The sequence below is a fragment of the Solanum verrucosum genome, unplaced genomic scaffold (genome assembly GCF_900185275.1).
Source record: "Solanum verrucosum unplaced genomic scaffold, falcon-dt-bn FXZP01000125.1, whole genome shotgun sequence".
NCBI lineage: Eukaryota > Viridiplantae > Streptophyta > Magnoliopsida > Solanales > Solanaceae > Solanum > Solanum verrucosum.
The window spans coordinates 2,208,442-2,222,883 of record NW_026019923.1 but is presented as its reverse complement, the minus strand read 5'-3'; the positions used below and the strand labels follow the sequence as shown (position 1 = coordinate 2,222,883).

The 14,442-nt window shown below is 33.5% G+C and overlaps 2 protein-coding genes across 2 annotated transcripts in view; one reads left to right on the top strand and one right to left on the bottom strand.

Moving 5' to 3' along the window:
• Positions 1–14,442, top strand: part of LOC125823997 (uncharacterized) — a 248,179-nt gene that overhangs the window by 14,911 nt on the left and 218,826 nt on the right. The window lies entirely within an intron of this gene.
• Positions 2,292–5,297, bottom strand: LOC125824037 (uncharacterized). Its single transcript, XM_049503390.1, is given in 5 exon segments — positions 2,292–2,646; positions 2,757–2,837; positions 3,578–3,688; positions 5,009–5,095; positions 5,097–5,297. Coding segments are annotated over 5 exon segments (501 nt in total). The 5' UTR covers positions 5,244–5,297; the 3' UTR covers positions 2,292–2,571.

Sequence of the window (14,442 nt, the reverse complement as noted above, 5' to 3'; positions counted from 1 at the left end):
TGAAACTTCTAGCTAGGGGTGGAATAAGAACTTTTTATAAAGAAGATCCAAAATATAATAAAGTAAACAGACAAAGAATGGTAGATGATTCAACATCTAATAACTTTTTATACGTAATGTAATTTTACGTTAAATTAAGAGGTTTCGTATAACTTTTATTGAGTTTCCTAGCTTTGCCCTCTTTTTTTGACATAAATACAAATTAATTGAATTTCAAAACGAATAGGAATAGAGCATCATGTGAAATAACAAAAGGGATTGCTTTTTACTAGGCACCTCTTTTACATACTTTTATTAAGCAGACTGAGATTTTTGAACTTGAAAGCCAAGTTTACCTTAGAATAATCAATAAGTACTAGTTTTGAAGACACTTGGAGAACTTAAAATGAAGTCATTCATGTCTCCGTTCATATTTACTTGTTCATATTCAATTTGACATATCTTTTAAAAAGTAGTTCTAAATAAAATAATATTTTTATCATACTATCCCTAATTATAATTTTTTTCGTCTCAATTTATGTGACATCATTTAACTTGAAATAAATTAATTGAAAATATACGTAAACTGGTCTGAACACCACATATGACTATGTTTGGAAGTCTTGTTGACTTGAGAGCAATTATAGTACCGTTGGAGTATAAGATAAAAGAAATATTTTGGCTGTTTTCTTTTCAAATCCCCAAATACTATACAAATTGGCACCATGTTATAGTTGGTATCAGTTTTGTCTACTCCAACGGTTATATTCCCTACTATTTTCTCCTCCTTCTTCTAAGAACATTAACGTAGTCCGCGTAATCTCATAACTCAAATTTGAAAAAAGTGATGTGTATACAGACTTATCGCTATCTCGTAAAAGATAAAAAAAATAATTGAGTTCATCATGCTCATAATATGCTCCACTTTTGATGTTTACAATGAAAGATATTGCGGAATCATCTTTCCTATCCTATAAAGATTGGACTTGATCTGCATGCATCTTATTCTTTCTTAATCTCACTAATGAGATTAGACTATTTTTCCTATACTCAACTTGTAAAATTTCACTAAAATTATCGTTATCATAATTAAATCACGTTTGGTGTGAGGAAGTAGTTGAACACTATTTCCTTTTTTTCTTGTTATAAACAAAAACTCCTCAAATGTCAACATTGTAAAGCTCTAGGTTTCTCCTTACAACTATTAAATTAAAATTAACTCATAAAATACATTAATTATTTTACCATATAGTATTATCTAAGTTTATTCAAACACGTCACATAGAATAAAGTTAGTCAATTTTTTAAAAGATAGGGTTAAAATCCCTATTAAAGATATAGTATATTGCAAGTAATCAATTTAGCTTTTACTTTTTTTTTTTCTAGGTAAAGTTGTTAGCTTTTATAGCTAAAGTTAGACTTCTTTATTTTTTTTGTATCATAGCTTTAATTCCCAATGGAATCTAATAAGTTTTACTCTTTTCTAGAGACTCCTCCTATACTACTACTTTAATGCATTTGACAATTTTGATATTAAGTATTTTACTCGTTAGAGTGAAATTTTTCAGCACGAATTCAAATTAGTTAGATAGAAAAGCAATCCTAACGCAGGATAGAGTACACAAAGATGGGTCTGGAGGTAGAGAAGGACCACAAATGAATAGTATATTAGCATGATTGTCTTTGAGAACGTTCGATAAAATTAGAACGTTACAAAGAAGATATGTGCATGATAAATACCTTTTATTCTTGCTCGGTATTATAAGTGTTTGATATGTACTCTTTCATTTTATATGACATCATTTTTCCCATCCACTTCGAAAAGAGTTGTACCTTTTTATATGTGTTTCCACAAGGTCAAGAGAGGATAGCATATACACAGATAAGGTAGAGAGACGATTTTTGATAAATCATTGGATCGAGACGAAAATAGAATAGAAAAAGACATAATACAAGTCTCAAGACAAGAGTTAATAGCAAAACAAATACTACAATCGAACTAGAAGAAACAACAAATATCAACAAAATCAAAGAACAACAAACTACATGCATAGCAACATGCTTTTATAGTCAAAACATATTTTGCTTCATTTCCACAAATACAAAATAACTTGATATTAAAAAAAACACTTAAAAGTTAGCCAACAATTAGGAAGAATCAAAACTTCCTTTCATTCTTAAATTTTGTGCTGAATCAAACTAAATCACATAAATACAAGACAATTCGATCGTTAACTTTTCTTCACATAATTCAATTTCAACCAAACTAAACGATACATCGAAAAATACAGAGATATAAAAGAAGAGAATAATTGAACCAAAGAATCCACAGCTTGAGAGAAGACCTGTTTTAGTTACAAACATGTTTACAAGGGTATTTCCCTTTTGACACCTAAAATTAGATCATCATCCTTCAAAAGCCTAAAAATGAACAGAGAACGACATAAAGCGCGAAAATAAGAAGAAAGAATACACCCCACCAAACGCGAAAACAACCATATAATAAATAGAAATTTCGATTATCGATCTTAAATATATCACACAAGCCTAATTTAGTAGTCACTGATGAGCTTTTTAAAGGTGATTTATCTTTCAACGAATCGTTTCTACGCTCTTGCTCAGCTCCTCCAACTTCTTCATCCTCATTTTCTCGCTTTCGCCCACCAGCTAATTACACATACGATGAAACATTACGATCAGACACAGAAAAACGTTCTAAATGTACTCACACGAATAAAATAATTTGAAAACGAGAACATCAATGAATTTGTATTCACCTCCATCAATCTTGTTATAAGTTGTACTTTTTCCTTGTGTTTTTCGTTGAAGGCCTCGAGAGCTTCTTTGTATTCTCTCTCCTGTAGTCACAGATTGAAATTGCCACAATCAAGAATCTCGTATATCAGTATAAGTAGTAAATCCCATCTCGCCGGTAAAGTAAAGTCAGATGAATTCAATATATTAATGTCTATGTTGCTCAACTCTTCAAAATCATCACGTATGTGTTGGATCCTCCAAAAGCTATGCATTTTTTAAGCATACTACATGGGTGTAAAAACATTTTTGGAAGTTCCGAACAACATAGATTGATAGATCTACCATCTAGAAGAATTATTACCCAGCCAACATGACCCCCATGCCAATGAAAAAGATCTTTAAACAATAAATAGAGAGTTCAAAACACAAGAAAAGGACAAAAATACATCGAACGGGCTATGTAGACGAAAAAAACACAGTGAATTAATGCCATCGACTAACCCTTAGTTGGTAAAATCACCTAATAACTAAAGCAAGTTGGATGTAGTAGCAAGCACAAGTCGAGCTAACTACTAACACGACAAAAGGACAAAAGTACATCGTACAGGCTATGTAGATGAAAAATGTTAAGTGAATCAACGACATCCACCCAACCCTTAGTTAGCAAATCACCAGATACCTAAGCTAATTGGAAGTAGCAAGTATTAGTCGAGGTGAGTACAAACTGACATGGATCGGTCTATTAAAGGAAAAAGACAACGCCTAGACTATATATTATAATGCAAGCAGAAAATGGTGAGAGTAAAGTCAAGAATGAAGTGGCAAATAATATGTTTTATACCTTCTTCTGGCAAGTCTGGCCCAGGGGTTTTAACTCCTTGTTGACAATATCAACCTTCTTTCGGACCGTTGAAACTTCTTTCTTCATTGGATCTGATAATGCTTCTAGTTCCTGATAAAATTTAGTTTGAACTTCATGAGTTTTATATATATAGACTGTGAAGAAACTTGATCTGAAGTAAATTACCCTTCACAACAGTTCAAATTTTCCCAAATTTACGACATATTGTACCAATAATTCGGAAACGTACAGACTACCCTCCCTAGACCCCCACACTTGTTGTATTACACCGAGTATGTTGTTGTATAAACTGGCAAATCTTGATCTTTCCACAATAACAAGAGCTACCCTTGTCAACAGTACAAATTTCCAAAATTTATACACATTGTTGTACCAATGTTAACTGACAAAATATAATTACAAAACCAGATTATGCAGAAAACCATAATTTTATAGAAGAGGATTAGATAGATCAGAGTTCTTTTAGAGCTCCTTCTTCCCTAAAATGCTCAAAAATAAGAGAAAATCAAACCCCATACTTGTAAAAAAAAAAAAACAAAGAACAGGCCAAACTTCCAGTTCAAAATCCAAGAAAATCAAACCCCAGAACACACCAATTTTTAATCTTCAAGTATGCAGAAAAACCCCACAAAAAAATTTCCCAACTTTAAGGCTAAATTCCCAGGCTCAAAATTCAAGAATGAAGAGAAAGTTGTAACCCTTTTTAGTCAAAAAACAGTAAACAAACCCTCATAACAAGCTATTTCAAGTTCTTGAGCTTAAAAATCAAAACCACACAAACACCAATCTTTAATCTTCAAATATGCACAAACCCCACAAAAAAATTCCAACTTTAAGGCAATGAACAGAAAGCTGTAAGCTTTTTTTGTCCAAAAAAAAAAGTTGTAAACAAACCTCATAATACTAACAAGTCTAAAGCTAATTACAGCTTCTTGAGCTAAAATCTCAAACTCCATACTTAAAAAAACAATCTTTAATCTAAAACATACAGAAAATCCCACCATAAAATCTCAACTTTTTACACTAAATTTCAAGAAGTTTAAATGTTTTTTTTTGTCAAAAAAAAGTAAACAAACCTCATAATACTAACAACTCTAAAGCTAATTACAGTTCTTGAGCTAAAAAATCAAAACCCCATGCTTAAAAAAACAATCTTTAATCTTAAAATATACAGAAAATCCACCAAAAATCTCAACTTTTTAACTAAATTTCAAGAAGCTTAAATTTTTTTTGTCAAAAACAGTAAACAAACCTCATAACACTAACAACTCTAAAGCTAATTACAGTTCTTGACCTAAAAAAAATCAAAACCCCATACTTAAAAAAAACAATCTTTAATAAAAAAAAATACATAAAATCCCACAAAAAATCCCAACTTTATCACTAAATTTCAAGAAAATGTAAACAAACCTCACGAATAATAGCCAAACGTCTAGTTTCCTCTTCAATACGACCCAACTGAGCTTGAACTTTCTCCTTAACTTCAAGTTTCTTTTTTTTCAATCTCTTCTTCCTTAGCTTTAAAGGTTGAAAGTGCAGATTTTGACATTTCTTCATCTTCTTTACTTAAATTTCCATTAAAACTCAAACTCCCTGAAATCTGACCAGCTTGCATCAGTGTCTGTAGCTGTTGTTGATTCTGCATTTTTTTTTCTTATTTTTTTTTTTCACTAAGAAAGTAAACAAAGAAGAAAACCCTTGTTCTTGTTTGAATTCTTTCTTTTTAATCTCTTTTTTTTTTTTTTTTTTTTGCTTTTTTTCTTTAGCTTTTGCTTTTTTGGTATGATGGAAATGGAATGGACCCTTCTTTTTCTTTTCACTTTTTTTTGGGTTCTAACTGTTACAAGGTGCTTATGGATGGTACAATATACAGAGGGGGTGGGGGTGGGGGTGGGGAGTGGGTGGGGGGCAAGGGGCATGGACAGGCCTTATTGTTTAAAGTTATATTGACAGCACATCTCATCATTTTTTTCAAAAAAAAAAATGGTTTTGTGTGTGTGACCCACAAAAGAGAGGGGTGAAAAGTATTGACGACGATAATAATATATTCAGTGAAATTTTATGTATATATAGACTTTATCACTATTGAATATTATTGAGTGGAGATAGAAAAGTTGTTTTTGAAAGATCTTTGGCTCAAATACAATTATTTCAGATATAAAGAAGAAAATATAGCACGTCGCAATAAGACAGTCAAAATCTACCAGTAGAGAGCAACAACAAGAATAAAGCAGTGCAATAATCGAGATACAATAAACTATATATTAGGATGGATTAATGAAACGATAATAAATACAGATGGATATCAAAAATAAGATTTATATATAGTAGTAATACAATTAGTACACTGGCAAACATTAACCATCATAAGCTCAACACTATATTACCTACTAACCTTCTACCCATACGTGTCATCAACACCATTTTTATGTAAGATCATATTCTTAGTAATCCAAAATTGCATCATATCTTGTCTCATCGCATTTCCTCAATATATTTTTTTTGATTTATCCCTATGAAAAGTGTAAATAGTTAAAATACTATGGGTGATCTCAAGTTAAAATATACTTATTTTGTTTAGCCGAGGATCTATCGGAAAGAAACAATATCTCTGCTTTGTTGAGGAGAATTTCGGAGAGTCGTTCTTCTAAAGGTGCACAATGCATATAGGAATAAAATATGTGGACACTTTATTGATGGGTAATTAAATGAGATGAATTTAGACAAGTTTTAAATGTAAACTTTGCAATTAATTGTCTATGTTTCATATGTGTAGGTGTGCAAATTCAAGTGTTAAGCATGTTTAGTGAGAAAGGCCAACAAGAATGCTAAAGAAAGAAAAAAGAGAACAAAATGTACATTTGCTAAGCTATCTGCCCACGCGGTGGTCGTGTGCTCAAGTGTTCGGCAGCGCGCCCGTGTGGACACATTAAAGCAGCTACTACCTCTCCGCGCACCGGTCGCGCGCTTGGGTTTCCAGCGGCGCCCCCGCGCGGCGAGGAGGCGTGAAATCATTAAATGAAGGGTGTTTTTGGAATTTCGAAGGAAAACCCTATGCTATATGATGTTGGAGCTTTCCCCAAACCAGGAGGAGGAGCAGAGAGGCGACGACTAGGAGAGGAAGGGGAAGACGTGGTACACGACTCGAATCCAAAACGGAAGTTGGGATTCAAAGTTTGATGGCTATGTTTTCTTTTTCTCTTTTGTTCTTAGTAAACTTATTTTCATCCATGGAGTAGATTCTTAGAGGGTATTTGACAAACATGTTGTATTGATGAATCTGTTGGGATTTTGATTTTCATTCTTATGCTTGAACTTGTTATGGAAATTGGAATTAAATTGCAACCTGGTTCATTATTTTATTTAATCGAAAGAGGAGTATCTTGGTGAATATTGTTGCATAGTTTGGTTGGATTGAATCGATATATTTTCTCTGAAGTAATCGAAGGAGCTTCTTGATAATTATTGATTAAATCTAAAGGAAAAATAGTCGAAGGACGTTACTTCCTTAAGAACAATCATTAACATGTTTTTGCATATTAGAATCACTTGGGTATAATTGGTTTATTCTTTAACTTGAGATTTATTCGGAAGAAAAATCTAAGGCTTAAAGGATACTCTAATAAGCTATCGAATTCGAGAGAATCGATAGAACTTTAGATGTGGTAAATGAATGAATCAAATCCTAACTATCATTATGCACTTGTTAGTCTTGTACCCTATCTTTTAGTATTGATATTAATCTTCATAGTTTACCAATTGATTTTAATTATCATTTAGTCTATAAAAGTGGTTCATAACCACAATCAACTCTTTTCTTTTGATCACCTGAATAATAATTAGCAAGATTTGATTGAATTATTATTTGTACCAATCCCTGTGGAAACGATCTTTATACTATACTATCTTTGACTAGCGAAGCATTAAACTTATAGTGTGTTTGTGCTCGTCAAATTTTGGCACCGCTGCCGGGGATTGGCAACAAGTAGTTTTCATAGAGTTTTGTGTATTAATTCAGGTTTATTTTAATTGTTTGTTTAGTTAATATCTCAAGTTCATATTATTGCAGGAAACAGGGATTAACCACAACTTTGGTGCATGACACGATCTTCCTCAAAAGAAGTTATCGAATACAATCCAGAGTTGGAAAAAACTTTACGCTTGCTTAAGAAGGAACTTGCAGAAAGGGTTTCACAGCAGCCTCAAGGGTTTAATACAATGGGTGATATAAATGCTGGTAATAGAGGTTTGAATGACCCAGTCAATCCGGATAACCTGAATCGACTGGGGATTGAAGATGATGCTGAAAATCCTGGGGTTGTTAACCGACGAATCCACCGCCTTCCTGTTGAAGTGGAAGATCAAATGGATCAAAATAATGGAAGGGCGGGGAGATTGCTAGGAGACTATGCTAAGCCAAATTACAATGGGATGCAGTCCAGTGTAAGATGTCCTCCAGTTGCTGCAAATAACTTTGAAATCAAACATAGTGTTCTCCAAGCAATACAAAATAACTGTGTTTTCAGAGGGAAGCAGAATGAGGATCCAACCAGTCATCTGATGGATTTCGATGAAATCATGAACACTTTTCACTACAATGGAGCTTCAGACGATGCTATATACTTAAGGGCATTTCCTTTCTCTTTGAAGGATGATGCTAAGATCTGGCTACGAAGTTTACCTGCAGGATCAATCCGCACCTGGAATGAAATGACGACAAAGTTTCTTGATAAGTATTTCTCACCAGCAAAAACAGCTAGAATGAGGAAGGAGATCAGCAATTTCAGTCAACTAGAGTCAGAAACAGTGTTTGAAGCATGGGAAAGATTTAAAGAATTGTTGAGGAAGTGTCCACATAACGGAATAGAGCCATGGTTGCAGTTGACAAATTTCTGGGAAGGGTTATCGCCTGCGTCACGGAGGATATTAAATAATGCAGTGGGAGGACCAATCATGAAGAAGACAGCTGAAGAAGCAATTGAAATTCTTGATGAACTTGCAGAGGATGCTAATCAGTGGGTTGTAGAGAATTCTGAAAGAAAGAAGAGTGCAGGGGTGCATCAAGTAGATACCTACACTACCTTGCAAGCGCAAATTGCATCGATTGCAAAGGATGTGAAGCAGCTGACTCTTGCGCAGGCTCAAATGAGACAATCAATAATCTGTGATTTTTGTGCAAGAGGACATCCTACTCATGAATGTCAACAAGTTCCACTTGCGGATGAAGAGGTTAATGTTGTTGGAAACTATAATAGAGGGAACAATTTCAATGCAATGGGGCAAAAACATCCCGGATTCTCGTGGAGTGCACCGAATGGTAGTTTGAATGCTTGGCAACAGAACAATGCGAGAGGACGGGGACAAGCACCCCAGGGGTATCAGAATTATCAGCGACCACAATATCAACCTCAGCAGGGACAACAAGGAAACCAATCCAATTTGGAGGAGATGTTTAAAAGTTTCATCACCAAGGTAGATGAGAAGTTTGAAAATCAAAGTGATTCTATTCGCAATTTGGAGAAGCAAGTGGGACAGATTGCAAATCAAATTTCTGAAAGAACTCCAGGAACTCTACCAAGTGACACAGTGAAGAATCCAAAAGATTTGAAGGCTGTAACATTGCGTTCTGGGAAGATGTTGAGTGAAAATTGTCAGAGGTCAAAAGAGAAGTCAAGGGAAAGCCAAGTGGAGACAAAAGAATCTCATAAAATCAAGAAGGGTAAGGACAAGTCGGAAGTTGATGGGGATACAAAACATATGACTCCATTGCCTTTTCCACAGAAGATGAAACGAGAAAAGCTTGATAAATGTTTTGGAAAGTTCCTTGAGATGCTAAAACAACTACATGTAAATATACCATTTATAGAGGTTGTCACGCAAATTCCTGCATATGCAAAGTTCCTAAAGGAAGTTCTATCTAGCAAGAGAAAATTGGAGGAAACATCAGTAGTTAAGCTTAATGCTCATTGTAGTGCCATCCTTCAAAATAAATTACCTCAGAAATGTGGTGATCCGGGTAGTTTCACTATTCCTTGTGCTATAGGAAATGTTAGATTTGAGAAGTCATTATGCGACTCAGGAGCCTCTATAAACCTCTTGCCTTTGGCCATATTCAAAAAGTTGGAAAGAGAGCTTGGAATCATAAAATCTATCCCAATGTCCTTACAGTTGGCTGACCAATCCACCATTATTCTTGAAGGGATAGTTGAAGATGTTCTAGTTAGGGTGGACAAGTTTGTGTTTCCAGTAGATTTTATCGTGGTGGACATGGAAGAAAATAAGGAGGTTCCATTAATTCTTGGCCGACCATTCCTAGCTACTGGTAGAGCAATACTTGATGTGTATGAAGCGAAATTGATGCTTAGAGTTGGAAAGGAAAAGGTAGTATTCAATATGAAGAAGGTGGATGAGCTCACATTTAAGACAACCAAGTCGGATAAAAAGATTATAGCATGGGTGCGTGCGCTTGGCCAAACCTGCACAAGGGATCCAGACACTATTTCCGACACCGACTAAAGAGAGTCAGGGAAGTTTCCTTTACTTTTGCATTTTCTTTATGCCATGGGGACATGTCATAGCTTAAGTGTGGGGGTGAAGGGGTTGTAAATAATAACTATAAAAAAAAAAGATTTTTTTTCGTTTTCTTTCTAGGGTAGCTTCTTTGTTGTACTTCTATGGGTTTCTTGTCTGATTCTTTTACCATAGTCGTATTTATTTTGAATCAGACATTTTTTAGGATAAAAGTCGTAGCATAATTGTTGAACAAGTGCTAGAGGTATAAATTGATTGATTCTTATCTAGAGGTTGTATTGCTTGCTTAATTGAAATTTGCTTACTTGTTGGCATGTGAAGTTGAGGCATCATCAATCCTTGAATACTGTGTGGTGAGAAGATTTTGATATGTACTCATGTTTGAAAGAATCTAGAACTTGGCATGGTAGTTTTTTGAGGCGAAATTCTAGGACTATTTGAGGAAGAATATGATTGTAAGCTTTCTTTGATTAACCCACTTCTAGCCTAAATTCACCGACCATTGATGATAAGTATCCCTAGTCAACCAATTTGAACCTTATAATAATCCATTTTCTTTGATTAGCCGATACATCCCTTTCGTCTAATCCCCCTGTGTGTCACTCTCTTAATTGGAATTATAAGCGGAAGTGTAGAGAATCGAATTCAAAAAAAGAAAAAAAAAAAAAAAAAGCAATTGATTCTAGCAATGTGTGAAAAGTAATGAAAGCTGTTGAATGTTTTTTCAAAAGAACATAAAAGGTGCCAAAAGAAAAAGGAAGAAAAAAAAAGTGAAAAAAAAGATGGGGGATATGACTTTTTATTTTCATATTCTACCAACACCCTTGTCACAAATTACATATGTGCAAGTCCTACATGATTTTAACTCGAGAAGGCCTACATTAGTGGAGAATTACTCAATTGCCAAGCCTATGGTATTCTGGAAAAACATGATGTATTTCTTTGTGAGAGAGAGTGAAATGAGAGATTGTGTCAATGATGCATGAACAAAAGTTTGTTAATGATAAAATTGCATCCTCTTTGTTGTGAGAAAATTCATGGATTGATTTGTGCTTAAATTTCATTGTCGATGAGTAATCATTTAACGATGAATGTTGCATACACCTATAGGGATGGTTGAAGTCAATTATTGTTTCTAGTAACTTGTGCGTCAAACTCTTGAGGGGGTCTAGTTGTTCTAATTTGCTCGGGACGAGCAAAAGCTCAAGTGTGGGGGTATTTGATGGGTAATTAAATGAGATGAATTTAGACAAGTTTTAAATGTAAACTTTGCAATTAATTGTCTATGTTTCATATGTGTAGGTGTGCAAATTCAAGTGTTAAGCATGTTTAGTGAGAAAGGCCAACAAGAATGCTAAAGAAAGAAAAAAGAGAACAAAATGTACATTTGCTAAGCTATCTGCCCACGCGGTGGTCGTGTGCTCAAGTGTTCGGCAGCGCGCCCGTGTGGACACATTAAAGCAGCTACTACCTCTCCGCGCACCGGTCGCGCGCTTGGGTTTCCAGCGGCGCCCCCGCGCGGCGAGGAGGCGTGAAATCATTAAATGAAGGGTGTTTTTGGAATTTCGAAGGAAAACCCTATGCTATATGATGTTGGAGCTTTCCCCAAACCAGGAGGAGGAGCAGAGAGGCGACGACTAGGAGAGGAAGGGGAAGACGTGGTACACGACTCGAATCCAAAACGGAAGTTGGGATTCAAAGTTTGATGGCTATGTTTTCTTTTTCTCTTTTGTTCTTAGTAAACTTATTTTCATCCATGGAGTAGATTCTTAGAGGGTATTTGACAAACATGTTGTATTGATGAATCTGTTGGGATTTTGATTTTCATTCTTATGCTTGAACTTGTTATGGAAATTGGAATTAAATTGCAACCTGGTTCATTATTTTATTTAATCGAAAGAGGAGTATCTTGGTGAATATTGTTGCATAGTTTGGTTGGATTGAATCGATATATTTTCTCTGAAGTAATCGAAGGAGCTTCTTGATAATTATTGATTAAATCTAAAGGAAAAATAGTCGAAGGACGTTACTTCCTTAAGAACAATCATTAACATGTTTTTTGCATATTAGAATCACTTGGGTATAATTGGTTTATTCTTTAACTTGAGATTTATTCGAAAGAAAAATCTAAGGCTTAAAGGATACTCTAATAAGCTATCGAATTCGAGAGAATCGATAGAACTTTAGATGTGGTAAATGAATGAATCAAATCCTAACTATCATTATGCACTTGTTAGTCTTGTACCCTATCTTTTAGTATTGATATTAATCTTCATAGTTTACCAATTGATTTTAATTATCATTTAGTCTATAAAAGTGGTTCATAACCACAATCAACTCTTTTCTTTTGATCACCTGAATAATAATTAGCAAGATTTGATTGAATTATTATTTGTACCAATCCCTGTGGAAACGATCTTTATACTATACTATCTTTGACTAGCGAAGCATTAAACTTATAGTGTGTTTGTGCTCGTCATTTATCCTTTTCAAATCATATTTTATGGGATTATATTAGGTATGTTATTGCTGTCGGGTATGATGAACCTCTTTCCCTTTGTTTCTAGAGTTTCAGAATAGATCTTCGTCTATTCCTTATTTGTCCATTTTATGTCATTGTCGTTGTTGTTTTTGTTGTTTTTCCTAGTTAACTTTCTGGTATTAAACATCTAAATTAATTTATTCGAATAATTTTTGGTCCACGTAATATAGGATCCACAAAGGAAAATATTTCCCCATAAAGAATTTTTCTCACATGATTTAAATTTAAGATATCTAATTAAGAATAGAAACAATATATTTTTATCGATGACTAAGTTAAAGATGCATTTTCTCCTTGATTAACTATGGTATCCAACATCAAAATTGACTTATTTGATTAAATATATTCACACCACATATATCACTCACGAAGAGAAACGTTTCTCATAAAAAATAATAATTTCAAACTCAAGATCTCTAGTTGAAGAAGAGAGAAGAATTTCATTTATTCATCCATGGCTAAGTAAAGACATATTTTTTTTCTTCAAATTAATCATTTGTTATTCAACATATCTTTTATTTGACATCAGTATCAATCAAACATAAACTAATTTAACTACACATCATATAAGATAATTTTATTCATCTCGATACATCGACCGACGACTAAGTAAATATATATGAATGTAAAAAAGCAAAAATCAACAAGAAATGTCCCAACCACCAACAAGGCAAACTATTCATAAAAGTATCATTGGATAAGAATTTCATAGCTTTAATTTGCTCATTTCAGAGCTTGTCTTTATTCACTTTTTCTTTTTTTTACTATTATATATGGAATAGCATTTATTAGATACAATATATCAAATTAGGGTTGATTGATACGCGAGACAAGATAGAATATCATATGATTAAATTTAGAACTAGATTTATGTTATATTTAATTGAAGGAAGAAATTTATCTCAAAAATATATATATCATCAACGTACAAATTTAATCAGAACTGAATTCTCAATATTTCATATTATTTATTCAATTTAATATTATTTTATTCCACCTTCAATATAGAATAAATTATTTCAAAAATTAGAATTATGAGATAATTTAATCGGTAAATCAAACAATCATTTACCATAAAACTAGTACAATAGAATTGTACTACTAACAAGAGATTTCAAAGCCTGTCTTCACTCACTGCTCAGACTAGTCATGAATCTTTTCAAAGATTGCAAAATATTTATTTTTATCCCCATTTGAAGACAAAATATCTTGTTTGGAATATAATTATTTTATATAAGAAAAAAAATATTATTATTATACCAAAGATGAGAATCATACGAAAAAAGAATTTTTACAATGGTGTTTGAACCCTCCGCCTCAATTACGAAAATCAAAAAGCTCAATGAGTGAGCTAGCACTTAAACCCTTGTTTTGGTGATCATGTTCTCAAATCCTTAATTTTATAGTAAGTAACAGATTAGCCCCTCATCGATCTTCGTATCATAAGACCTTGAGCCCTTAGCGAATAAACACAAATAGTTTGCATGAACTCAAGGCGTTACGAATAAAGTTACGATTCATGTCATCCAAATGATCACAAAAAAACTTGTTTGAAATTACACCAAGTATATTCTTATTTTATTACTGTTCTCTAATGGAACTATGGTCCATACTCCACAAACATGACACATGGATCCATAAGATTAAACAACATGTCTATATGTGAGTATATTCTAAAACAATATGTCTATTCCATAAAGATATTCAAGAGTAATATATCTGAGTACATTTTGTGTCTCATATACTCGATTTATATGAAATTACACCGAAC